The sequence below is a fragment of the Prionailurus viverrinus genome, chromosome F1, assembly GCF_022837055.1.
Source record: "Prionailurus viverrinus isolate Anna chromosome F1, UM_Priviv_1.0, whole genome shotgun sequence".
Classification (NCBI taxonomy): domain Eukaryota; kingdom Metazoa; phylum Chordata; class Mammalia; order Carnivora; family Felidae; genus Prionailurus; species Prionailurus viverrinus.
This window is the reverse complement of record NC_062577.1, coordinates 29,822,530-29,849,690: the sequence shown is the minus strand read 5'-3', so window position 1 is coordinate 29,849,690 and position 27,161 is coordinate 29,822,530. Positions and strand designations below refer to the sequence as shown.

At 44.1% G+C, this 27,161-nt stretch overlaps 1 protein-coding gene across 3 annotated transcripts in view; it reads right to left on the bottom strand.

Moving 5' to 3' along the window:
* Positions 1-27,161, bottom strand: part of KCNH1 (potassium voltage-gated channel subfamily H member 1) — a 479,177-nt gene that overhangs the window by 77,405 nt on the left and 374,611 nt on the right. For all 3 annotated transcript variants that reach the window (XM_047840386.1, XM_047840385.1, XM_047840384.1), the window contains one exon: positions 5,731-5,927. In XM_047840386.1, coding sequence (XP_047696342.1) covers positions 5,731-5,927 — 197 coding nt within the window. The remainder of the gene's footprint in view (positions 1-5,730; positions 5,928-27,161) is intronic.

Genomic DNA, 27,161 nt, shown 5'->3' with positions numbered 1-27,161 from the left:
TTTGGTTACGAGGTGTTGTGTGTGTGTGGGGGGAGGGGGTGTTGAAAAATACATATAGTATTCAAGATAGTTCACTATGGCAACCTCAGTTTTAGAAAACAGGCATTATTAGTAGGCCCCTGCTTTGAAGCCACCAGTAACTACAGTCTCAGCTCCTTCCAAACTCACTAGGTTGGGACCTTATCAAGCTAAGAAAAATCTATCCTGGAACAAATTATCATAGGCAAACACTACACAAAACATACTCAAAACCACAACAACATTGGCTTTAGAAATAAAGCCCCGCGCACAGAGAATGAGAACCACCCTACCAATTACCTACATGCCAATTATCCCATGCACTGACTGCTGTTAATTACCTAATTGCTTGTCTACAATACATCATTTAATTGTGAGACATTTTCCCTACTGTCCTAATGATGAGCAGGAAGACCCAATCTCCTAGCTAGCACCTGGGAAAGGAACCCTCATCCCAGGTTGAAAGGACAGTAGAGCCCAAGTGAGACACTGATTAAAGAAAGGGTCTGGTTATAAACAAAGGGGAGCAAAGCATGAACTCAGAACTTCTGAGACCGAAGGCAGGGAGAAAAAAATGGGCTGCAGGAAGGAGAAGGTATAAATAGGTATTGAGCAGTTCCTACAGGTACTATGTCACTGTTTTGTTGTTATGCATGTGATCTTCTCAATAAACCTAATTAGGAGAGACTTTTATTAGACTCTTTTTGCAGATGAGCCTAGAATAGTTTAGGAACTTTCACAAGAGCACACCGCTGGTCAGTAGTCAAAACCAGGATTCAAACCTAGGTCCCTAGCCCCAAAGTGGGTGCTCTGTTTCGTAAGTTACTAATATCATGGCCTGCGTAGCCTGCTGTTTAACCAAAGGGAGGTGTGCTATGCCTCCCACACACCCCGGCTGTGGTGCGGCTGTCACTCTGTTGGGGGGAACATCTTGTGTCCCCAGACTGGGATTTACTGTACAGATTTCTGAGTGTGCTGGGGGATAGTGAAGATACTTTGGAGACACTCTGTTCCACCCCTGAAAGGTCAGTGAACTGGGAGAAAGCAGAAGCCAAAGAATGCCAGCATGGGAGAAGCTGCACAGGACGATGCGATGCTGCTTAGCAGCAGGAGCACGTGCAGAGTTTGGAACCTGCCACCTACTGCCTGGGTGACCTTGGAGAAGTGATTCTCTTCTCCACAGGGCCACAGGGCCCTAGTTTATTCCCTGGAGAAATGGGACTGATACTATAATGTCATGGCGTTATTCTGAGGATTTAATAAACGGACATGAAACACATACCAACTTCGGACATGAAACACATACCAACTTTGGGACGTAACTTGCAGCTTGCACAGTATCAGGAGTGGGTAATAAGTGTTACTATTAGTATTGTGCAAAGCTCTGATTGCAGAAAAAAGACCACTCAGGGCCTTGAGGAAAATTCCTGGAGAGCCTTCACCCTAGAGTGCCAAGGGTCTGGGAGGAGGAAGGCTCTTCCTCCCCTTCTTTTCATGGACAACCACATGCAACCTCCCTTAGAGGAAACAAGGATGCTGTGCTTTCCTCTTGGAAAAATCCTGACTCCCTGGCTGACTTAAGATGCCAGAATGGCCTAATTTTTCCCTCCATGAATGAAACTGGTTAAAATAGTGAGGGAATGCTGACCTCTCTACTGGCAGGACCCAAGCACCATGTCAGCATTCCAGAGCAGCTGCAGGAGGTACAGAGAACCCTGGAATAACACCTGCCCCACAGAAAATTCTGCAGAGTGACTACCCTATATAAGCAAAGGCAGAAGAGCTGCCTTCTTTTTTTTTTAAGTTTATTTATTTTGAGAGAGAGAGAGAGAGTACAAATAGGGGGGGGGGGCAGAGAGAGAGAGACAGAATCCTAAGCAGGCTCTGAACTGTCAGCACAGAGCCTGATATGGGGCTCCATCCTACGAACCATGAGATCATGACCTGAGCCAAGACCAAGAGTTGGACGCTTAACCAACTGAGCCACCCAGGCACCCCAAGCTTCCTTCTTTTTATTTTCCAAAAGGCACAAGATAATAAAGAGTAGAGTGAAGTAGGGTGTCAAGTGGGTAAAACAAAATAATAACCCACAATGTAACTGAGCCTGTACTGTGTGAGATCCTGTGTGTGAGCTTTGCCGGTATTATCTTATTTAATCCTCACAATTATCCTACGAGGTAGAACTTCTCATCATCCTCATTTTACAGTTGAGGAAGCACTTATGACTTGCAGAAGCACTAAGTGGCAGAGGTGGGACACAGACCCAGGTCTCATCTGGCTCAGTGCCCATAGGCAAGGAAATCCGAAGGTCAAAATGCAGGGTTGGCTTCAGGGTCGTGCCTCTTTCATCCTTGTCTATGACTTCAGGCGTCTTTGGAGGAAATAGAGGAAGGTGACATGTCCCTTCCTGAGTTGGGTCCCAACAGCAGTGCAGAGAGCTGGGCGGTGCTCACACACGTGGATTCAGGGAAAAAGGGACGAGGCTTAGAATGCAGAGGCCAGGGGAGGCCATGAAGCTGTGAGAATCAGCAAGAGGCCCATCAGCAAGAGGCCTGGGTGATAAGTCATTTCTGGCTCCAATTCTTTCATTACTGACACAGCTCTGTGACCTTTCTATAAAAGGTCATGTTTGTGAAATGAGGGTGGTAGGAAAATGGAGGGGATACTGGATGGCCATTGACGCACCTTCCAGCTCAGAGTTTTTGCTGTGCACTAGAGGACGTCGACAGAACCAAACAACTCCCCAAACAGATGTCAAAGGCACTATGTTCTCGGGAATCTTTGCAAATAACACTCAATTTTGCCAAGATAGAAACAGCCACAAGAATACACTTCACTTTGCCAGAAAAAAAATAGCTACAAGAATAATTCATGCATGTAATGTTCTTGTCTTCTATGCCCTATGTAACTATGAATTAATTCTCAGAAGGACACAATGAGAGATTACAATGGCAACACCAAAACATGACAGCCTCTTTTTTCCAAGAAAAAGAATGGCTACCTCTTCTTGTAAAGAACCTCACTAAAATTGTGCCAGACTCAGAGGCATTTGAGATTGGAAAGATATTTGAAGGTCAACTAATGTGACTCTCCATTGGATGCCTCAGGGCCCTCTGCAATATCTCTGAGGGGTATCTAGGGAATGTCTAAATACCTTAAGGACCACCTGATCTTTCTCATATCTTCTACAGCTTGGATGCTTCCTCTACACCTTGTGTCCATACAGACCCCACCTAATCTTCCTCCATGACAGCCTTTCTGAAATGCCACCCTTGAGTCTTCCCTTCCGCAAGAGCAGTCAAGCATTCTGTACTTATGAAGATAGTCTGACCACGGAGGCACTGCTGTTTTTGTTTTTTTTTTTTATAAGACAGATTTATTTGATCCACAATTATTCCAAAATGATTACTACTCCAAATAACCCAAACTGTGTTTTTTTCAACCTATATTATCAGCAGCACTGAAAAGCTGATTATAATCAACTTCCTCTCATAAAAAGAAGGAAAAAATTTAAAAAAATAGACTTTAGAAGAATCCACGTGGCTAAAAGTACCACTAGCAAGCATTCCACGTTCCCAAATAAACAAATAAGAACTGTGAATGCACACTTCAACACCACTGCCCATTCCCGATGAGAATTCAAATGGCCAGCATTCAAATCACAGAACCATAAAAACAATCCACAACCTCACATTGTATGATGTGGAAACTGAGGCCTAGAGATTCCATCTCTTGGCAAGCCAAATGTTTATTAATCCTCTGTACTGGGTTAGGCACTGGGGCTACCCAGGTACCCAGGCCTTGCCCTCTTGGGCCTCTGAGCAGGGACTCACAAGCATATATTAGGGGTAACCAGGTAATAGGCCTTTGGAACCTTGTACAAGTAACTTGAAAGACAAAAGGCTGATTCCTTTCTCTGTGCCTTGGCTCAAACTGCTCCCACAATCGCTTATATAAATCATACTTCTTGTACTTAGCCTCCGGTACTACATTTATCCTTCCTGTGTTGATCTTCTCTGTTAGACTTTAGGTTCCTGGAAACGAGGACCTGAGTGTTATTCAGCTTTATATGTCTAGTCTCATTCAGCTGGTGTGTACTGGGTTTGATGAGTGAATGAGTAAACATTTCAGTAGTCTTAAGGGTTAGCAGGCACTTGTCACACAGAGAAGGAGAAAAAAGAATGCCTGGCTGAGGACGCCCAGGGCTCTGAAGGGTGTGGTGCTTGCAGAGCTGTGCAGAGTCCTCATGGTGGGAGTGTTTGGGGTGGTAGCAGTGGGCATGGCAAGAGTGGCTGAGGTTTTGGCTTGGGAGTTAAGTCAGGGCCAGATGTGAAAAGCCACACAAGCCATGCTCAAGCATACAGACATTATCCTAAAGTTAGGTTGAGGGCAAAAAGTCTTTACAAAGGAAGGGACATGATCCCATTTGTTTTTAAGGTCATAGGATCGGCCAAAGGAGGAAGTGCCATGTCGAGGACAGATACAAGCAGGAGCCTGTTGCATGGTGCCAGAAACAGGAAAGGTCTGCATCCGGGTGCTGTGTCCCAAGAGCTCAGGGAGAGCCCCAAGGATGGAAGTAGAGTGTGGACCCAGGTTTGAGAGCTTAGGTGGAACTCAAAGGATTTGAGGAGCAACCTGAGACATGGGAGACTGGGAAGAAGCATCAACCATGATGCCAGCATTTCTAACTTGGAAACCCAGGGTGATATAATGTCAACAGAGGCAAGGACCATAAGAAGAGGAACAGTTTTGGAGGAAAGGTTATGAGGTCATTTGTTGAAAGATTCCTATGATAATCCCTATAGGCGGTTTCTATGGGTCAGAGCTACCTTGTTAACTAAAAGAGATAGATGAAGTGCAAGAAAGTCGGTCATGAAAAACCTAAAGAGTACAAGACGAATAGTTTAGTCCTCACAGAGGCAGATGGAACCTGATGATCTGAGGGTTGAAAGAAACCATTTCAGACCAGAAATCTTCTCTGGGTCTTAAAATGGCTCATTTCTCAAACCCTTAAATCAGCAGGTGTATACAAGATACTCTCTAGGCAATCAGATTCCATACATTTCTGATTTTCTGGGCCCAACTGAATCATCTTCATAGCTTTTAAGAATTATTATTATCAGCTGGTGAATGGTCTCACACCATTTAGTGAGTCCTAGTCACCAAGGAGAGTTCAGTTTATTTGAATTAAGTAGCCCCAGTCAGTCACTTTTCTGACTAATGACCTCATCTTTTTTTAAATTGAATTTTATTTTTTTTTTCAATATATGAAATTTATGGTCAAATTGGTTTCAATACAACACCCAGTGCTCATCCCAACAGGTGCCCTCCTCAATACCCATCACCCACCCTCCCCACCCTCCCACCCCCCATCAACCCTCAGTTTGGTCTCAGTTTTTAAGAGTCTCTTATGCTTAATGACCTCATTTTTTGCTCATCTTTTCAAAATGCCAGAAGGTCTAGATATTGCTGGGGAAAAGCCCACGGACACACTCATGAACCAACCCCTTCTGCAGCAAAGTTAATCCATCTTTTTAATCTAGCAACATTCCTGTTTCCCTTATTTCATAGCAAAAGCTCTGAAGAGCAAGCCATGCACAGAACCACTGCTCCACTTAAATAAACCGCAAAAGGACTTTTCCCGCCCGTGTGGTTATCTTAAGTGCACAGAGACTGTTCTTGATAGAAAAGAAAACAAAACTGCCAGCTTACCCTCTTCCTCAAGTTGTAGGTGAGAATGAGGTTCCGGGAGAAGGAGTGGGAAAAGGCTGTGTAGAATTCTAGCACTTTCTGCAGGGCATCCCGTTTGATCACATGCAGGTCACAGTAGGTCAAGGCCCTAACATTGGCACAGGACTGGGCAAGGGTGGCTTCCTTCCAGAACACATCTCCAAACACGTCTCCTTTCCCTAGGGAGAGAAAGTGGTGGTGAAGAAAGTGTCAGCCAGAAGGCATCTGGCCATCCAGGTTGGCTTCCCTTTGTCTCCCCAAATTGTTGTCCATTTGGCATTCTACAACTTAGGCTCAGAAAAGGAAAAAAAAACCACAGGTTTTATTTTGAAACTTAACAACACGTAACTTAAGGAACTTTAAGATACCATATAAGACATGTCAAAGTTTGACCAACGACTTTAGGGTCATTGACTGTTAGTTACCTCCTGAACAGCCTATCCAAACGGGGAACTCCCTATTATTCATTTTTTTTTGAGAGATTTGCATTTTAAAAAATTTTTTTCAATATATGAAATTTATCATCAAATTGGTTTCCATACAACACCCAGTGCTCATCCTATAATTCTTTATCACACCCCCATTGCCCCAAAACGCCACTCATAATCTATAACTACATCATTTGTTTCCTTGTTTGCTGTGTAACTCCCAATAGGAGAGTTCCCTCCACGTCACACAGTGTCTGGCACCTAACAGGAGTTCTGTCAATATGTGCAGGCAAAAGAGAAGTAAGGAAGGAGGCTGAATTATGGATCTCCATTCATGCGACTGACTGAGAGGTGACTAGTATGAAGAAGGTGTGGACTCTCCATCAGGAGCTGAAGATCAAGAGAGGTCTCCTCTGTTTAGGATGATCCGCGTGGAAAAAGGCAGGCGAGGGTGGAGTTCACTCTCTCCCATACTCTGCCCTAAAGCTTATGTTTGCATGGTGTCTCATTCCTCACCCTCTCTCCCCCACCTCCTTGCATGTTCCTCACCCTTGTCAAAGGCCCTCCTGCTAGTATAAAAACATGGGGCCCATACACTTGGCATCTCCAGGACCCTCCATGCCTGGCATTCCACAAGAGGATATTTAGTAAGTCAACAGAGTACTAATCCCACATAACCATCTTCTGGATCAAACTTGTATCAATCTCTTTTAATCACCTGCTTTTCACATCTAGGGATATTCTCCCTATCTTTCCCAAAGTCCAACATTTTAACATATGTCTAATGGAAAGCCCAATCCCTTCCCAGCACAGCCTCTGGTTATAAATGGCTTGAAATGTTGTTTATCTTGCCTCTAAATTTTCAGCACAGATAAACACAAATTTGAATCTTCAGGGAGCTGGAGAGGAATATTCCGGGGGCAATAAACAAGGCTACGACGGTAGAGAGTAACTCTCACAACTCTCAAGGGTTGTTGGCCTATGTATCCAGACCGGCCACACTTCTCTGCAGGAACCTGGGTACCCATGACCCCATATGATTAACAGGCAAGTATTTTCCTCATTCAGGCCAAGGAGGCAATTAGACTCCCAAGCACCTGGACAGAACTCGATCTTTTCTCAAATGCCAAAGTATCCATTCTTATATATAAGGTACTCCAGGGGCACAGCCTTCTCCAAGCACCTCCACAGCATGAGCTGGAAATCAAGTGCACTAGACACATTACTTCACAGTTTCCTATGTGTTTGTGTGGCAATGTATACTTCTGATTTATGAAAATCATTTTACAGACTCAGTATCAACAAGACACATGCATAAGGATGTAGATAAAAATTTTTAGATAAAAGTGCTTTTAAAACTGTGCTAGTTCAATTCCCTTCCCAGGTGTTTTTCAATCATCTGTACTATGAAGGGGTTACTTTGGGGTGGGGGCCACTGCATGGGAATGCTTCTCTCTGTGGGATGCTACCAGCTTCCGTGGAGATGGGCTCATTCAGTGTGTGCTTCCTGGTACTGAGTTCTAACCAACAAGGCTGGCCATTAGTTCATGCATAGCAAGCATTCTACAACTGCCCCCCCCCCCCCACTGTGCTGCAATGCCTCCCATGCCTTTCATTTTTATGTAATCTTATTCTTCTAGAGAGAGCTCTTCCAACACACAGTATGGTGGACAAAAAATGGACCCCATCTGTAGGCTGCAACTTACATCAAGAGGCAAGCCCTAATTTCCTTCCCCTTGATTCTCAACTTGTCTTAGTCCCTTGTCTTGAGTGTGACAGAAGTGACTGGGACTTTAAGGCAAGATCATAAGAAGCCTTGCAGCTTCAGCCTGGGTCTCCTGGAACACTTACCCTTAGGATGCCCATTCTTGGAACCCAACCACCACGTTTTGAGAATAAGCCACCCAAAAGGTCACATATCAGTGCTCTAGTGGACAGCCCAGCTGAGCTCTCTGCTGACAGCCAGCCTCTGCCAGTCACTTAAATAAGCCATCCCGCCTGGCCCATCAGACCAATCAAGCCTTTGGATGCCCGCAGCCCCAGCCAACACTGGTGTGTGGGCCACATGCAGAAAGCTCAAGTCAGAACCAACCAACTGGGCTAAACAACCCACAGAATGGTGAGAAACAGTAACAAATTCCTTACACCACTAAATTTAGGGGAAGTTTATGCAGAAATAGGTAACGAGAACACACAGAATTGTGGAGCTCTGGGCTGAGAAGCCTGTGAGAAATTACTTAGTAAGTTACTTAATACTTCAGCAAAACATCACAAATCACCCCCAACTCTGAGCTGGCAGCACCCCACATCCCTCCCTGAAAGAATGAGACAAGAAGGAGCAAGGAGTGGTTCTCACAGGAGCAGATTTTCCTGAGCGTTTTGTGTATCAGTGCGAAAATGTAGAATTTACAAATCTTGTATCTCCTATTGGGATGAGATGTGGTATGACTAAGCCAGAACAATTGAGAGTACAAGACCATTGGTAATACCGTCTGATTCTCATTAAGATTATAGCTGACCCTTGAAGAACATGGGTTTGAACTGCACAGGACCACTTACATGTGGATTTTTTCCAATAAATACAGTATGCCACCAAAAATGTATTTTCTCTTCCTTATGATTTTCTTGATAACATTTTCTTTTCTCTGGTTTACTTTATTGTAATAACACAGCATATTATACATGTAAGATAGAAAATCCATCCTACATGTATTACGTGTTAATTGACTATTTTATCAGTAAGGCTTCTGGTCAACAGTAGGCTATTAGTAGTTAAGTTTGGTGGGAGTTAAAAGTTGTACGTGGATTTTCTTTTTTTTTAATTTTTTAAATTTTTTAGTGTTTTTAGTTATTTTTGAGAGAGAGCCAGAGTGAGAGCAGGGGAGGGGCAGAGAGAGAGGGAGACAAAGAATCTGAAGCAGGCTCCAGGCTCTGAGCTGTCAGCATAGAGCCCAATGTGGGGCTTGAACCCACAAACTGTGAGATCATGACCTGAGCTGAAGTCGGACCCTTAAGCAACTGAACCACCCAGATGCCCCTATTATACGTGGATTTTCAACTGTACAGAGTGTCAGCACCCCTAACCCTCACCTTATGTAAGGGTCATTTGTCCTTCATTTATTTTTTCTTAATTTTTTAAATGTTTATTTATTATTTTGAGACAGAGAGAAAGAGAGAGAGAGACAGAGCATGAGCAGGGGAGGGGCAGAGAGAGAGGGAGACACAGAATCCCAAGCAGGCTCCAGGCTCTGAGCTGTCAGCACAGAGCCCGACGTGGGGCCCAAACTCATGAACCGTGAGATCATGACCTGAGCCCAAGTCGGACGCTCAACCGACTGAGCCACCCAGGCGCCCCAATTGTCCTTCATTTAAACAAAATCTAATGTATGAGCATTACACTTCTCAAACAAGTTTGGAGTAGTTTTTCCAATTATAAAAGAACCCAGAAAGTAAAATAATAGCTGCTCATGTGTATTTAACATATGAACTTATCTGTAAAAATTCCGTTTATAAATGACTCTTCAGGGGCACACTTATTGCCTAAAACAAAGGACGACCATATTATGGTTGAGACACACCATGAAATTTATAAGCATCTTTAGAAATGACAACATGCCTACTGTTAAAACTTTTCCAATCAAAGGTTTGACAGAAACAATAAGTAGAGAGTAGTTCCTACTACCCAAAGTATTTCACGGTAAGATAATCACGATTAATCTGTAGGGTCCAGGAAGTCTAGGTGTTGTTAGAACTTGGATTTGATTTTCAATCCACATTGAAAATCACACAATCTTTCTTCCTGTCAAGGCAGCATTTTGGGTATAAATGATCTGTTAGTGAGATTTAAGAATGTGGTGTCGGAGGACCCGTCAGATTCAAAACAAACCCAAACCTATTCTGGCAAATGAGAAATGTATTTATGACACATGTCACTGGGGGAAACTGTCAAAAGGAAGGATACAGAGCATTTGGCAGGCTGCTTGTAGTCGACACACAGCTCTGGGAATAATGACTTCCCAGGTCAGGGTTAGGAATCAGGAAGGCTGGACAAGCCCTACACTCACATTCAACCCTTGTTCCCTAGCGTGAAATGATCATTCACTGAAGAACAAAAGTTACCCCAGTGCACTTGGCAATCAAACTACTTGAGACAATCAGCTTATTGGTTTACTTATTCCACTGAGGACCTGGGTGCAGAATGTTAGAACCTAAGTGTTCCAAGTTTCTAAAATACATTCTAAGTGGAAGTTCCGAGCTAGGGAAAAGAAAAAGGCATGAAGAGGGGAAGTAAGGCAGGACAGTCTAATTAAAAACTCCAAGCAAACATCCCTGTGATAATTAATCCTCCTCCCCCTCCCACCCCTTCAGTGCAGCTGTCTTCACTGTACCTCCACTTTTGCAGTGGACACAAACAGCCCCAAAGGGCACAGATGTGGGACAGAAGAACATTCATAAAACACAGGTGGGAGGTGGGACACAGGACTGAGGAGGCACAGGGAGAGGGAGGGCAGGTCTCTGCGAGGAGCCCAGGAGAAAACCAAGACCCTGTAGATAATTGGTCTTCATGACGGGCAGAGGCTGGAACAGCCACATGAGGAAGTTTGGAGGGGCATGGAAGGTGAGCACACAGGGAGGGGTGACCAGGGCAAATGCTAGCGGTGCTGGAACTGGGTCCTTGAGAGGATCAAAAGCCTACTCGAATGTTAAAAAGTCACAGGAAAGCAATTTGGCTCTGAAACTGACAATTGAGTTTGAAACCCTTCAGAAAAGGCCCTGTTTGTTTGTTTCTTTGTATTACTTTTATTTTATTTTGAGAGGAGATAGTGAGAAAGTGGGGTGGGTCAGAGAGAGAGTGGGACAGAAACCCAAGCAGGCTCCACACTGCCAGCACAGAGCCCAACGTGGGGCTCAAACTCAAGAACCACAAGATTATGACCTGAGCCAAAGTCAAGAGACGCTTAAACCGACTGAGCCACCCAGGCACCCCAAGGCCCTGTTTATTCAAACACAGGCTGAGTTTAGCAGGCCCTAGGGGTCAGAGCAACACTGAAATTTCCAGCTGTTTCACTTTTCCCTATTGTGTACTCTTAGAAGGACCACTCATAATGGTAACCTATAGTAGCAAAACATAATTCTGCCGTATACATGATTATCTGCTTCTAAAATCACCAAGCATTTCTAGACCCAAACTAATTAGAAAGAACTCATTCAGTCATTCATGCAACTTTTGGCAGGCACTGTTCTAGAAGCTGAGGTATGGTAGGGGGACAATAGACATGATGTAGTGAGAGACAGAGACCCCAGTGACTATAACATATCAGGGCTGAGTGCCTAATTCTAACATGACAGGACAGCATAGCATGTAGGAGGGGTGTCCAGTTCAAACTCACGGTGTGAGGAAAGGCTTTCAAGGAGATGTGATGTCTGAGCTAAGAACAGTTAACCAGCATAAAGATGTAGTACAGAGATGAGTCCAGGGAGGGGAAACAGCACATACAAAGGCCCTGAGGCACTGCATATGACCCTTTAGCAAGACTAACTCTACAGTGAGTGTTGCCAGTATACCTTGCAATCCTTTGAGGAAAGTGCCTGGTCTCCTCATTCAGCTGCAAACTCACCTAAGCATCTTGCATACTCTGTACATTGAGTGGGCGACACCAACTTGCTGAATCAATATTTAAAGACCTGGATTCATGACGCTGTTGGGAGCCACGCTGAGGGTGCTGAGAGAGGTGCCAGAACATGGGGTGCGGTGAGGGCCAGCCCCTTCAGCCCACCCTACTGTCTATATTCCTCCTGTCTGGGGTACCAGGAGGTCCTCTGCCCTCAAGCCATTTCAAGACCAGAGGTGTCTTGTCACCCACTTCATCAGGATGGTGACTGGCATTGCCGTCTCCCGCCCTAGGAATAATTCTGCTTATGAGACATGGAAGACAGGCTGGACAAATACTTCCAGGCAAGCTCTGAGCAGACTGTGTGCACACCACTGGACATACGGCCCAAGAGGACGAGGACGAGGACGAGGACAAGGGCAGTTCTCAGAGGTCCTAGATTCATCATATAAGGCAGCCATGTGACCTCTGGGTCCCCTGTTTGGTCCTCAAACATCTTGAAGACACAAAGAGAAATTGCCGAGCCCTGCCCCCTGGTGCTGCCCTCAGCGTGTTTTCCAAGCATTTTATGATCCTCTCTCAACACAAGCCTCAGGGCCAGACAGGTCAGACTGCCCGACTAGGAGCTTGAGGGGGCTCCTGCCACCTCTTTTGCTCACTCTCTGCCTTCCGGCCACACTGTGGCTCTTATGGTCCCTCCATGTCTGGCTCCCTGCCCACCTCAAGGCCTTGCCAGCACCACCTCAGACCTCCACTGTGCTCCCTAGTCTGGATAACTCCTGCTCAAGCTTCCAAACACTCCCCAGCCTCCTCCCTGACCATGGTCAGAGCGGCTCCCTATCATGTGTACCCTCTGTACTCTGGAAACATTCTTCCTACCTGGAATCACCACATCCCCAGCAATGGCTCTGGCACACAGCAGGCACTCAATAGCTGTTGGGTACATACATAAACCAATGGCACTGGGCACCTTACCAAACCCCACCCAGTCTCAACTTACCCAGCTAAACAATGTGGATAATAATACCTACCTCATAGGGTTGTTGTGTGGTTTACATGTAATTAATGTGAACAAAGCCCTAGCCCTGTGCTTGGAACACAATAGGTGCTCAGTAAATAGCAGACACAATAAAAGAAGAGTTTTCTTAATGGCCCCAAGAAGCAAATTCCACAGGGATCACCAGGCCCATTTTAAAGAGAGGAAAGTGAGCTCTGGAGAGGTTAAATAATTGCCCGTGACTCCACAGGCTTTTCCCAAGCTGCCATGCGGTCTCCACGCTGTTCCCAGTGGGCTGTCCTCTGCATTCAGTCCTTCAAACAACCCTCTTTTCCAGTCAACAATTAAGGGGATCCACCTTGATCAGGCACCACGCAAGGTGATGGGAAAAAGGATATATCAAAGACAGCTTTGACTTTAAGGAGCTATGGCCTACGAATCTAAGTGTTCTCCAAAACCAGTTCTGTCCTCTTATGGTAATGGAAGCCATGACTGGTAGCTGGGCACAAACATGACCAGAATTAAAAGCTGCACTGCATCTAGGTGTGGACATTTGTCCAAGTTCTGGTTAAACCTTTGGGGTTGCAGAGAGGATGTGTGCAACATCTAGGGTCTTCCCTTCCCCTTTCCTCCCTTCCTTGTGGCTGGAACAAGGATATGAGCTCTCTTGGACCAGGAGGCCACAGTGACAACCCAGTTAGGATGAAGCAACAGGCAAGAAGGAAGCAGGGTGCCCAACACCATGAGGTTGACATGCTAGCCCTTCTATACTGGACTGCTGAATGAGAGAAAGACAAGTTTCTGTCTTGTCTAAGCTTCTGTTACCTTGGGTTTTTCTGTTGGAGCAGCTAAACCCACATCCTAGCCAATTCAGGAGTCCATGACACCATCCAGTGGGGCAGTACAATGTGTTGAGCTCTATGGGGAACGTATATCCACACCTGCTTTCTCCACCTGCTGCAGGGAAAAGCGTGGGCTTCCATGTGTCTGAAGGATTGGGCAGTAACATGACAATGGAGCTCTGGAAGCACATTCAGGGCAAAAGCTCCAATGACTTCAGCTAAATACCTTGGTGATACCCACCCACTTCCCAGACCAGCCCTGACTATGTGGCCAGCAGGCCAGGATCTGCTGAAAACTCACCGTGTACCAGGCCAGACACCAGCCAGGGATGCTGCCACGGGCACCCCCCATGTGTCTTACTCCAAAGATGATGAAGTATAGATTTTCCAGCTTATTTTGGAATACTTAATCCTCCCACGTGTATCTATGGTTATTTCCCTTGGGTCATCAGAGACCACAGGGAAGACTAGATAAGTAAAGTTTTGGTACCTTGTAAACGCTGCCTTCTTTTATCTGTAATGAAGCCACAATGCCCTTCTTTTTGCTCTTACTGAAAAAACAAATGCTGCTGGCAGTCTGTGACCTCTGCTTCATCTGCGACGGTTTAGAGAAGTGAGAAGGAACATCAAATACAAACAGGCATAGTGGAAACCTCATCAATTTGCTTTCCCGTCCAAGTTGTGAAAATATACTACTAGGAATAAAGCCTTAGCTTTAAGTGCTAGGTCTTATCTGATTGTGGTGTGGGGTTGGGTGCTGAGCCAACACATTCTATTGGATTTCTTTTGCCAACAAAGAAAGCAGGGCCTGGAGATGTTCAGGAGGCCTAGGCTCCAGGTACAAGCACGCACGTCACCCCATTCTCAGAGGTGCATCTCATTCTAGAAAGGTTTGGTCTCATTTTAGGTGTTGTCAGGAGAGCTCAGAGATGTTGAAGGATCATTTGCCTTCTTATGAAGTTAGTACAAAGGACAGCAATCATTATGCTCTTGAGCAAACCATCTCTGTATCAGAGACAGGATGCTGGTGTGGATCAGCCATATAACCTGGTCAATGGAACCCACGCAGGAACTGTGGCAGTCCAATGTCACATGCCAGGTCCAATGTGAACTGTCTCTGACTCTCTCTCCCAGGCAGCTATTAGATTGGGAGTGCCCCAAAATGGGGTTACACCTTACCCCCATCTTACCCCAGATGGTGTCTCTTTGCATACAATCCAATCCAGTGCAACAATCTGAGCCCTACCTATCATGGACCAGGCAGTGTCCCAGTGACGAAGAGGGTGTTATAACAAGGAAAAGACATGGTCTCTACAAGGGGTTTGGACTGTGAGGAGAACACCTACAAGTGTGTAACAGTGAAGTATAACAGATAAACACATAATACAAAGACTGTTACACCCATCAGAATGGCTAAAATTAACAACTCGGACAACAACAGATGTTGGTGAGGATGTGGAGAAAGGGGAACCCTTTTGCGCTGCTGGTGGGAATGCAAACTGGTGCTGCCAGTCTGGAAAAAAGTATGGAGGCTCCTCAAAAAATTAATAATAGAACTACCCTCTGACTTAGCAACTGCACTGCTGGGCATTTATCCAAAGGATACAAAAACGCTAATTCGAAGGGCAAATGCACCCCAATGTTTATAGCAGCACTATCAACAATAGCCAAAGTATGGAAAGAGCCCAAATGTCCATCAACTGATGAATGGATAAAGAAGATGTGGTATATATATATATACATTGGAATATTACTCAGTGATCAAAAAGAATGAAATCTTGGGGCACCTGGTGGCTCAGTTGGTTGAGCATTAGACTTGGGCTCAGGTCATGATCTCACAGGTCGTGAGTTCGAGCCTCGCACAGGGCTCACTGCTGTCAGCGTGGAGCCTGCTTTGGGTCCTCTGTTCTCTCCCTTTGCTCCTCCCCTACTCACACACACATGCATGCATGCTCACGCACTCTCTCTCCCAAAAATAAACATTTTTAAAAAAGAACAAAATCTTGCCATTTGCAACAACATGGATGGAACTAGAATGTATTATGCTAAGTGAAACAAGTCAGTCAGAGAAAGACAAATAGAAGGTCTCACTTATATGTGGCATTTAAGAAACAACAGATAAACATAGGGGAAGTGAAGGAAAAATAATATAAAAACAGAGAAGGAAGCAAACCATAAGAAATTCTTAAATACAGAGAACAAACTGAGGGTTGCTGGATGGGAGGTGGGTAGGGGGATGGGTTAGATGGGTGATGGGCATTAAGGAAGGTACTTGCTGGGATGAGCACTGGGTGTTATTTGTAGGTGATGAATCACTAAATTCTGCTCCTGAAACCATTATTACATGATATGTTAACTAACTTGCATTTAAATAAAATAAAAATAAAATAAAATAATTACATTAAGAAAACATAATCCCAACATATGTTGGAGGTTATCTTAGACAAGACCATGGAGATCTCATGGAGAAAAATGAGAAAGGATCTGGCCTTCTACGGTGAGGCAAGAGAATTGAGACACAGGAATGAGATGGGCAATTTTTCTAAATGGGAAGCTGGATGGCTGGAAATGCAGTTAGCTGGTCTGGGCTATGTTTTCCTTTCTTTTATGGCTCAATTTCTTGATAATGTTATTTATACTGTCTCTACACTCCTCCTTCCATAAAGGCAACTCCAGATGCATCCCACTCTTGGCCTCTCTCTTCTCCTCTGAGTGATGGGTTTGGAAGGAGAATATGCACGTGGGTAGCCCGTTGGTCTCTTCAAGATATGCCTGCCTTCTCTGCGCCTCCAGGCCGTGAGATTTGCCAGGCAGACCCTCATGGGGGTAGGCTTGTGCTGATCAGCACCAGGGTAGGCCTAATTCTGGGGCGTACTATTGGGAAGCCTTCTTGGACACAGATACAAAGCATATTCTCTGATATTAGCTTAATCAGGAAAAAAAAAGTGATACTTGGACTGGTGTCTATCTTACTTGCTGTGTCTCTCTTGGTTCAGAACTCTGGAAGATCTTTGCAATTTATGAAGCATCCTGGAACTAACAGCCATCTCTCTCCATTCCTCAAGCTACTCTAATCTTGCTTCTGACCCCAAACCCCGCTAATGATACTCGCACCATAGTCAATAATAGCTCTTTCCCTGATACATCTAACAGATGTATTTTAGTCCTCAACGTATTCTAGTTCTTGGATTCTAGTATATATTTAAGTTGTCTAGCATTTTTTATGTTTGAAATCAGACTGTGTCTTACAATCAATGACATATCACCATTTAATTGCCAGCATTATGTCCTCGTGGGCCATAAAATATTGGCATGTCTTACAATCCATAGCATCTTCCAGTCAGTGAAATTTGGTTCTGTATCAGTTGAAAATGTTCCTTCCCTCTCTCCCTGTCTTTTGTGATATCCCACCCTCCCCTGTTGGCCATCCATTGCAGGTTCCTCTACATGTCCCAAATAAACTAGCATTCCTTGGGGCTCTGCTCTAGACCTCGTTGCTTCTTTTTTTTTTTTTTAATGTTATTTATTTATTTAGAGAGGGAGAGAGAAGAGCATGAGCACGCAGGGTTATGAGAAGGAGAAAGAGAATCTGCACCACCAATGAAGAGCCCAATACAGGGCTCGAACCCACAAACCTAGACCTCACTGCTTCTTACCCTCCTATTTCTCCTTGGGTTTTTCTCAGTCTTCCCCCAGCTTTAACTGTCACCTGGATCATGATGGTCCTCATGTTCATACCTCAATCCTAGGTCTCTCTTCTGAGTCTAGAATCTCACAATGGACTCATTCACTTACTTCAAACCCACAAATCCCCAAATGGAACTGGTCCCACTCCCAGGTAAGCCTGCCCACCCTCCAGTGTTCCCCATTCAGACAACAAAATTGTCTGAGTCATTCTGGACTTAACCCTTTTGCTCTTCTCCGAATCCAATAAAGGACCAAGCTCTGATAATTTTATCCATCAAATACCTCCTAAATTTGTCTACTTCCTTTCTACTGACATTAAGTCTTCAAGCTACTCTCATCTCTTAGCATTGTCCTTGGTGGTCTTCCTGCCCTCGATCCACAGGATCCAGGATAACCTTTCTAAACACAAATGTCACTCTTCTGCTTTTAAGGCTTTGAAGATGCCATCCCCTCTGCCTCAAAGACTTTCTCTTTAACCCCCTATCCCAAACCCCACCACCACTGCTCCATGTGGTAGAATTCAGTCCCTCATACAAATCTCAGCTCAGATACCATCTCTGCTGGGAAGCTTCCTTGATTTCTCTTGGCCAAGCTAGATTAGATGCCTGTTTTATAAGCTTCCGTAGCATCCTGTTCTTACTCCTATTACAACTCTTGGCATACTATATTATAAAACTACATATTTACTTGTCTGTCTCTGTGATAAGACCATTAGCTCTATCCCAGGTGTATCTGTCTGGTTCACCATTGTATCTTCAATCCCTAGACTACACCTGGCATGTTTATGGAATGAATAAATCAACACATCAGTGAAAAGACGGGTCTGAGTGGAACATGGTAAGGTGGGCCAGGGTGTAAAAGACTCAGACTGTCTTAGGATGGAGGCTTTGAGGAGAAGATTGGTCCCCAGCCTGAGTGCAAGAAGCCAGGTGTCCTTGGGTAGCTATATTGTCAGCCCGGCTCAAGAAGGAATTTGTTGACCTGTTCAGAAATAGTCCCGTAATTCACTCTGATCCAGCTTAATGCTAAGCTGAAAAATTTATAGGCGAATTTAAAATGAAGATGTAAAGATAATGAACGTTAGAAATTACTCCATCGTACAAAGGCTCTGCTTAAAGGAATTAAAATTCCACTCAAATGTGGGTCACCAGCCTTCCTTGTAGAGACTATACTAAACATGAGCAAACGATGCTGGCATCTCTGTTTGAACGGGGCTCACTCACCACTGGTTAAATTAAAGCAATGGCTTGGAAACATCATGACACTCTCCTTATATTCTCCACAACTGCAATTAGATAAAATTAAATTAGCTGAACGTCTCTCTACTAAGTAAACAGATCACAAATCTTTCACTGGAGGCAGGTGATAATTTTCCAAGATCACTACAGATAAGAATTGCAAATTGACTTGATTTTTTTTCCCCCTTCTTGTTTATAAAAGACTATATGTGCACTGCGGCAGCTGAAATAGAAAATATTGGCTCTTAAGGCCACCACCTAGAAAACTTTGATGAACATTTTGGTACACTTTCCATCTTCCTTCTGTTTACAAATGCATTTTTATGTAGTTGAGGTTACTGCACATACAGTTACACACTCTGTTTTTCCTCTACTTAACATTATATTTAAGACATTTTGCATGCTGATAAAACTATTTATACCATCATCATAACAACAGCCTTGATTTACCATATTTTTTTAATTTAACCAGTCCCCTCTGTCTGGACACTAAAGTTATAAGAATTTCCTTTAGAAAGATCTATTAACTCTCCTAACTACCAGTGTCTTCAGAGAAGGCAAACCAATTTTTGAAGTTGCTTAAACAAAAACAGAATTAGGAAGTAGGACCTGGTACCCACCCCCACCCTGTCTCAATCAAGTAATGTGTGCATTACCTGACACAAATGTTTTGCATTTCTGAAGTTCTAGATTATTCATACGATAGCTTCTTGCTGGGAGTGTGGATTTAATATAATTGCTTCGGCTGATGGAACAGCTATATGAATATTAATGCTTGGTTGGAGTGTTTAGAGAGACACTTCAGTGTAGCCTCCTCCCCTTGTGCTGAGCATGAGCAAAAGATATTATTATATGGTGTGCGGTTGTAATATTCATCCGGCCCCTACACCAGGTCCCCGGGGTGGTGTGGAGCAATGCACTGCAGAGATGGTAGCACAGGAAGTGGGGGGCCTCCCCCCCATCCCCTCCAGCTCACAAGCATCCCAGGAAACATCTCCATGAAGGATTTAGCCCCTCCATCTCTAAAATAACGAGGGTTTTACATGAAGCTGTTGTTCTTTTTTAAAATCCTTATTAGATAGCCACTCTGTCTTCAATGTCTAGTCATCCTCCTTTTCAAGAAGCGTTTAGGGGAGGGGTTGGGTAGTACCCACTAGATAAATGTCATTTTTTCTCTGACCGGATCAGTAAATAACAGAAGAAATGCTGTCAAGACTTCTTTCTGAAAAAAAGTTTTATTCTTTCAAATTGCATCCTGATAGCCAAAAGGATATATGGAATAATGCTTTCTCAAGATCTACCTTAAATTAAAAAAAAATTTTTTCCCCAATTTTGAAAGTAGCATATGCTCTTTTAAAGAAGACTTGAAAGAGGGGCGCCTAGGTGGTTCGGTTGGTTGAGAGTCCAGCTTCGGCTCAGGTCATGATCTTGCCATTCTGAGTTCAAGCCCCACGTCAGGCTCTGTGCTGACAGCTCAGAGTCTGGAGCCTGCTTCGAATTCTGTATCACCCTCTCTTTCTGCCCCTCCCCGACTCATGCTGTCTCAAAAATGAATGTTAAAACAAATTTTAAAAAGAAGACTTGAAAGACACATACATATATGCAGAAAATGAAAATCTCTTAGAGCCTCACAGACTAAAGACATCAACTATGACATGTGAGTAGAGATGTTTGTGGGCTTTTATCTACAAATGTTTTCCCCCACATAGCTGAGATCATATTGCATTTAAAAATTATATTTTACTTACTTTGCTTATCATAAGGATTTCTAATACCACTAAAAATTCCTTGTGAACATTTTGAATAGCTACACTCCCATTTCTTTTAAAATGCTCTGCTATACTTGGTCATTTATAAAAATGCTCTCAGGGCACCTGGGTGGCTCAGTCAGTTGAGCATCTGACTTCACCTCGGGTCATGATCTCACAGTTCATAAGTTCGAGCCCCACATCGGGCTCTGTGCTGACAGCTCGGAGCCTGGAGCCTGCTTCGGATTCTGTGTCTCCCTCTCTCTCTGCCCCTCTCCCGTTCACACTCCATCTCTCTCTCTCTTCCTCAAAAATAAATAAACATTAAAAAATGCTCTCTTTTGTTTATTTTAGTTTATTTTTCCTGTCTCTTTTGTTTATTTTTCCTATTTCCTATTCCTTCCCCTGAACCCTAAATCTCTGTCTAGAGCCCTGGCTTCTTTTCCTGGTTTCAGACCCACCTTTCCAAATAGCTGTTGAATACTCCAGTTGGTCTTTAAATGGGACAAATCAAAACCAAGCACATCACCTTTCTTGTGTCTTCCTCCTGACTTAATCTCCTCTGTTCCGGTGCTTCCTTCTCCCCACTCACTGTCAGAATCCCCTCCCTCACCTCCCTCTGGCTGTTCCCTGCATCCTATTCTATACAACCTTTCAGACTCTTCCTTCCAGAATGTCTCATCAATCTGTCCTTCCCATCAAAGGTTGCTAGATTTAGCAAATAAAAACACAAGACACCCTATTAAAGTCTGAATTGCAGATAAATGGATACTTTTTTAGCATAAGTACATCCCATTCAATGTTTGAGAAATACACAAAAAAATTACTCATCTGTATAAAATCCAAGTTTGGTTAGATGTCTTGTATTTGATTTGGCAACCTTACTTTTGACTCAGTTTCTATTACCCATACCTTAACACCTCTCATCTCTACTTATAAGCCACAGTCACCCAATGCCCTCCCTGTCTCTTTGTCTAGTTCATTAATCTGTACAAATCACAGCTCCAATGGTGTCATACTTTACCTATTGCCTTCAGTTATTCCCCGCTGACATTTAGAAATGTCCACTCTGATCTGCCTCTCCAGCCCCATGTCCCACTGCTGCCCCTCAGGGCTCTCAGCTCCCACTCAGATGCTGGTCCTGTGGTTATAAAATATACTCTCCACTTCCTGAGGCCTCAACTCACACCATTCTTTCCATCTAGAATGTTCTACCTCATATGTCCAAATCCTGACTCCACCTTCACAGAACCATCATCCTAAATTGGGCCCTCCTCCCCTTGAATACAGATCATAAGATGTTTATTCTACCATTTTGGCAGGTCAAAAATAGTTGAACATTGGCAATTTCATATGCTTTAGGCTAATGTAATAAAAGGCCCCTGCCATGTGCTTCTCTGCCTTACTACTTTCTACAATGTCATCCTCTGATCACATTCTACCAAAAACATCAAGCAGTGACTGCCTAAAGCAATGTTTCTCATGGTACAGGTCTTCTAACCATATGCAATGGAACCACCCAGAGGAGAGAGGGCTTGTGAACAATGCAGATTCCAAGACTCCATCCTAGAGCTGGGGAGGGGACAGGGAATCTTCATTGAGCACCAGAGTTCCAGCTGAGTCTTGTGTTCACTAAAGTTGAGAACCACTGGCCACATGTAAATTCTCCTCATTCTCCTCTCTTCACACTGGTCCCTGAATATGCCTACATATATCCCCACCTCCAGTGACTCTCTAGACTTATGCTACTCTTCCCACTTCAAGCCACAGCCTACAAACACTCTTACTAGTCCTTTCAAGCCTAGTCAACTCCTGCCTCCTCCATGAATATGTACCTGTGTTACTTACTGTCACTAATCATGCATTTGTCTCCCCAAGTAGAACAGAACATTCAACCAAGACAAGGATTTTCTCTACACCATCCATCTTGCAAAGAGACTAACACCCTGTTATGCTGTGATAGTTGCTAACTAAATAGATGCCACATTAATAGTCAACCAAGGTCAGTGGACACAAAGAAACTAAGCAAAGATGAGTGTCTTCTAAATTAGGAATCATGAGAAGGGGGTGTTCATTAAAAAAAAAAGATTGCATCATGAAAAAGCATTTACAACTTTATGTGCACATTTAAGGAGAATCTACATGTTCTAGTTCAATAGTGACAGGACTGCAAGTAGCAAGTTAACTCAGAGTGTCTGATGAGCCATGGCCTGTCAATCTTCCCCATGGCTGCTCCCCTTCCTTGGGCAGGCTCTGACCCATCCAGAAGTCAAAAAGAGTTTCTACTAGTTGAGAGCCATGCCTAGATCTATTCTCAAAGGTACTATAAACTCAGTGAAATAAACCCTTCATCTTTCATCCTCCTCTGGCTCTGCTGCCTGTCCATGCAGTGCCAGAACCGATTCCCTCCCACCACCTCCCACAGCCCGGAGGCCATCCCTTCCCTAATATCTCTGGGCTCTGGCTCTTCTCCACATCTCCCTTCTACCACCATACGTAGGCCCTCATCGTTTCTCGCCCAAGTGTCCTAGCTAACCTCCATGCCTCTGTATTTGTGGAACCCAAATCTTTATGGAAACTCTTTCTGAGCTCTTCAACCCCACAAGATAAAATCCAGACCCTTATTCTGGACCATGGGACCCTTCACATCCCACTCTCTAACTGCCTTTCAGTTCAGTTCAATTCAACTCAACTCAACTCAATTCAATTCCACAAACAGCCCTTGGTACCTTCCATATGCTGAGCCAAGCTACAGATATGACATCAAAGGATATCAGTTCACAAGAAGGACAAATGAGTAAACATGCAATTGACGCAGTGTGATGGGAATAGGAGAAGCACAGGAGGCCTTGGAGACTTTATCAATTATAATGTGGTGGAACTCCTGCAGGGAATTAGTGCAGAACCAGGACTATAGCTAAATCTCCAGTTCCAGGGTTCTCTCCCCAACTCAGTGCAGTCTGGCCAAAGAGATTCTGTCTTGCCCAGGAGAATGAAAAACCACCAAACCAAAACAAAAAGAAGAGACACGAGATGATCCATGGTTAAAATACAAATTAAGTATTAAAATGCAAAACCCATAGAAGTTACTGTAGGGACACTAAATCACAGTGAAACAAAATCATTTAAACACTGCATTTTAAGATGGAAACACAGGGAGATGGATCACACTCAAGCAGAGCCCTGATGAAAGTCTATGACTCATCTCCTTTGGTCAAGTAACACGGATCGGAGATAACAACTTCCCTGCAGGTGCTTGGGCATTTCCACCGCTTGGGCTGGGGCAAAATGGTTACCTATACCTTTTTATTCTGATATCTATGAAAAATGAGATGAAAATTACTTTAAAAATATAATGAATAAAATGTACATGTGAAAAGCTTGAATTTATTTCAGAGAATGAAGAAAGTAAATTTGAGAACACATTTATGATTTCCAAGAGAATTCTGAGAGAAGAGTGGGAAGGTGTCCTCTCAAACGTAAGGCAGAGAACATCAGAGGAAAAGGAGATTCTAAGACATTATCCAGTATATTCTCTGCCCACAGGGGACGGCAAGCCTTTCAATCCACAAGAGCTATTGTCTACGTTTGTGTTTTTAAACTGCAGGCTTTGGAGTCAGTTAAGAAAGCAATTCAGTGAGTCATGACGTCAATTTCCTTTTAAATGAAAGAGAATGGAATCTAATAGAAAACACCAGGTTGCATCTCATGCAGCAAGAGTAAGCACTGAGCTTGATGTATAACTGTGTGTGTGTGTGTGTGTGTGTGTGTGTGTGTGTGTGTGTGTGTTCGCTGACGACACAATCCACCATTTCATATGGTGAGATGAATCAAGAAAGTCTGACGAACACTCTTCTAGAAAACTCTTCTAGGGTTCTGTATTTAGCACATACTAAACATACTCAGGGATACAGACCCTTTTCCTCATTCTCATGCTAAAATTAAACAGAGAATATTAGAGCTGGAAGGAAGAAACAAATTAACAGCATGCAAATGAGTGAACTGATAACAAGACAGTAGAGACAACTGAATGAGACAGAGGAGCTTTGGGCTTTTTCTAAAGCCTTCCGCTTCATGATAACTAAGGATTCCTGGCTATTTCTTTTCCTTGTGGGAGCACTAGATACGGTACCTGCACAATAATTACTTGTCCAGTGATCCTTTAGAAGTGGTAACACTTATCAAGCAACATGACTGTTGCCTTTTCAATAATGTCAGTCTCCTGCATTTATAGAAGCTCCTTGAAGGCTGGGCTAATGTGTGGTCCACTGATAACCCCAATTCTATGACAGTGCCTGGTAAGTAGTAGGTGTTCAATAAATTGTGGTTGGATTGAACTAAAATGCATCCAAAGGCAATCAAGATCTGGTTCTAGTAACCATTTGTCACCTGAACCCCCTTTGCAAGAAAAAATCAAGTTCAGTAAATTGAGCAAAAGATATCCTAATTGGGAAAAAACAACAATAACAACAAAACTCTGAACTTAAGTTTCCAGGGAGCAAATCACTCTTGGCCCTGAGGTCAAGTAAGTTCAAAGGACTTGTCTCATGCCCTTGTATTAGAATAAGAGTCACTTGAAATATTACAGGCTTTTTTTAAGATGTCAAGCTTGGACCTACTTTTTGGATCTAATCTGGCTCCTGGGGACACAAAGAAGCTTCTTCTAGTCTGGACAGCTTCAGGGCAACAACCACTCTGAATCTGAAGCTGCTGGGTTATTGCAGAGGTCCTGTCCACATTGCTAACTGAAGCAGGCAGGATGTCCAGAGGGCCGGAGACAGAGGGCTGAATTTGGAGAAGCTGTCAACTGACCAAGTAAGTCAACAGTGGAGCAAGGCCTGGTTTGCTTCCCTACAAGAATCCCCGGCTGAGGAGAATTGAGACCCAGCAGGGAAGTAGTCATTTGTCTTCCTCAACCCTCCGGTAGCTCTTGTCTTATCTCCATGCCTCAGTGTCCAACCCCAACTCCGAATATGCAGCTGTTTGAGCTCATTAAGGATGCTCTGCTTATGAGGATGCAAGGGGGATGGTGCTGGTCACCAGCATAGACTCCTTGGAAAGGCATATGGTGAGTTCTCACTGAGGGGGATCAGTGAAAGATGCCCTTAACTGAAGGATCAATTTAAATTCAAATTCAATTCCAGTTGCAACTCAAAGGAGAGCTCACTAGCCACTACTCTTCTTCTCAGCCAGGTGAATATCTCAACAGTGATTTCCAATAGAAAGTCCTCTCTATCCAGGACACAGATGAGTATTAAAAGAAGGGATAAATGGCCTCTCCCTGCTGCACTCCCCGAAGCAGTGGCCCTACCCTTTGTGTGTTCTGTTCCTATACGCAATAAAATCTCAGCTTTCTGTGGATGAGGAAGGCAAGGAACAGAATAACCCTGTCTGCAGAGCAGGAATCCAGACCTTTATTTTAGCAAAAAAAACAGTTACAACTTTCACCCCACACCCAGTCTCTATCCCAGTCTCCCTCTGACCATCTGCCATCTCATGCTGAAGGAATATAAATCATCCTTGGGTTAACCTGAGCAGAATGTAATCAAGAGGGCAAGTTGGCTTGCGGCCAGAGGAGCAAGAGGAAGGCTGCATATCATGTACTCCAAAATCAAGCAGGAACAAAGTTTGAGCCATATATATATATTCTTAGATACTTAGTTTGTATTCTTAGTTTGAATCTCACGTCTAACATCTATGTAACCTAACCTCTCCCTGCCTCAGTTTCCTAAGAAATCATATGTAAAGGATTAAAGATGTCCACGATTCCTAGCAGTACCTGGCAATCTACATAAATTATTGTGACGATTACAGTATTGCCAAATGGATCAGAGTACAGGTTTTGGGCTCAGAGGGACTCCAGGATGCTGTCTCCATGGACCTCATCCACTGTGAGGCCTTGGGAAAGTTCCCTAACCTCTCTGAGTTTTCACTGGCTCATCTACAAAATGGGGATAATGGGGCGCCTTGGGGGCTCAGTTGGTTAAGCGTCTGATTCTTGATCTCAGCTCAGGTTGTGATCTCACAGTTCGTGGGATCGAGTCCCTAGTTTGGCTGTGTGCTGACAGAGTGGAGCCTGCTTCGGATTTTCTCTCTCAAATAAATAAACATGTTTTAAAAATGGGTATAATAAAATCACTTCGTAGGGTTACCATAAGGCTAAAATGAGAATACATATGTAAAATGCTTGCACAGACTAGATGACAGTAAATGATGGCTATTACTATGATGGCTTGTCCCTTTAGAGAGGTGGACATGTCCCCAGTAAAGAGCTGTTGTATAGCTACCTCAGGCAATCAGATGAATCCTTCAAAGGCCACTGATGTTCAAAATGCCAAAATACCAACATGTCGCCCTATGACCCCATTCCTCCTCCCACATCCCCTAGTACAGTGGGTGGCACACAGGCTTCCTTGTCACCCAAGTGAGAAATCCCGCAGTCCCCATCCACTCTTCCCTCTCCCCCCACAGCAAACCCACCATCTGTTGATTCTACTTCTTAAATGAGTCAACTCCATTTGCTTCTCTGCACGTGCCCTCCACTACATCAGTTCAGGGCCCCATCAACCTGCCCCTGGATAGCATGTCTCCAACCTCATCTCGCTGCCCCAGCCATCCCCCTTCAGTCACTCCCCAAGCAGCAATGACAGCCATCTTTCTACAGTTCAAATACAACTGTGCCTCTCTCCTGCTTTAAACCCCTTCGCTGGCTCCCTGAAATAAAGCCCAAGTCCCTTAACGTGGCTTCCAGAGCCTGCCATGATCTGCCCAGGGCTTAGCTCCCTCCCGGCCTCATCTCTCCCTGTGGCCCTTCTTGTTTTGTGTGCTCCAGCCACGCTGAAGGGGAAACACTGGTGATTC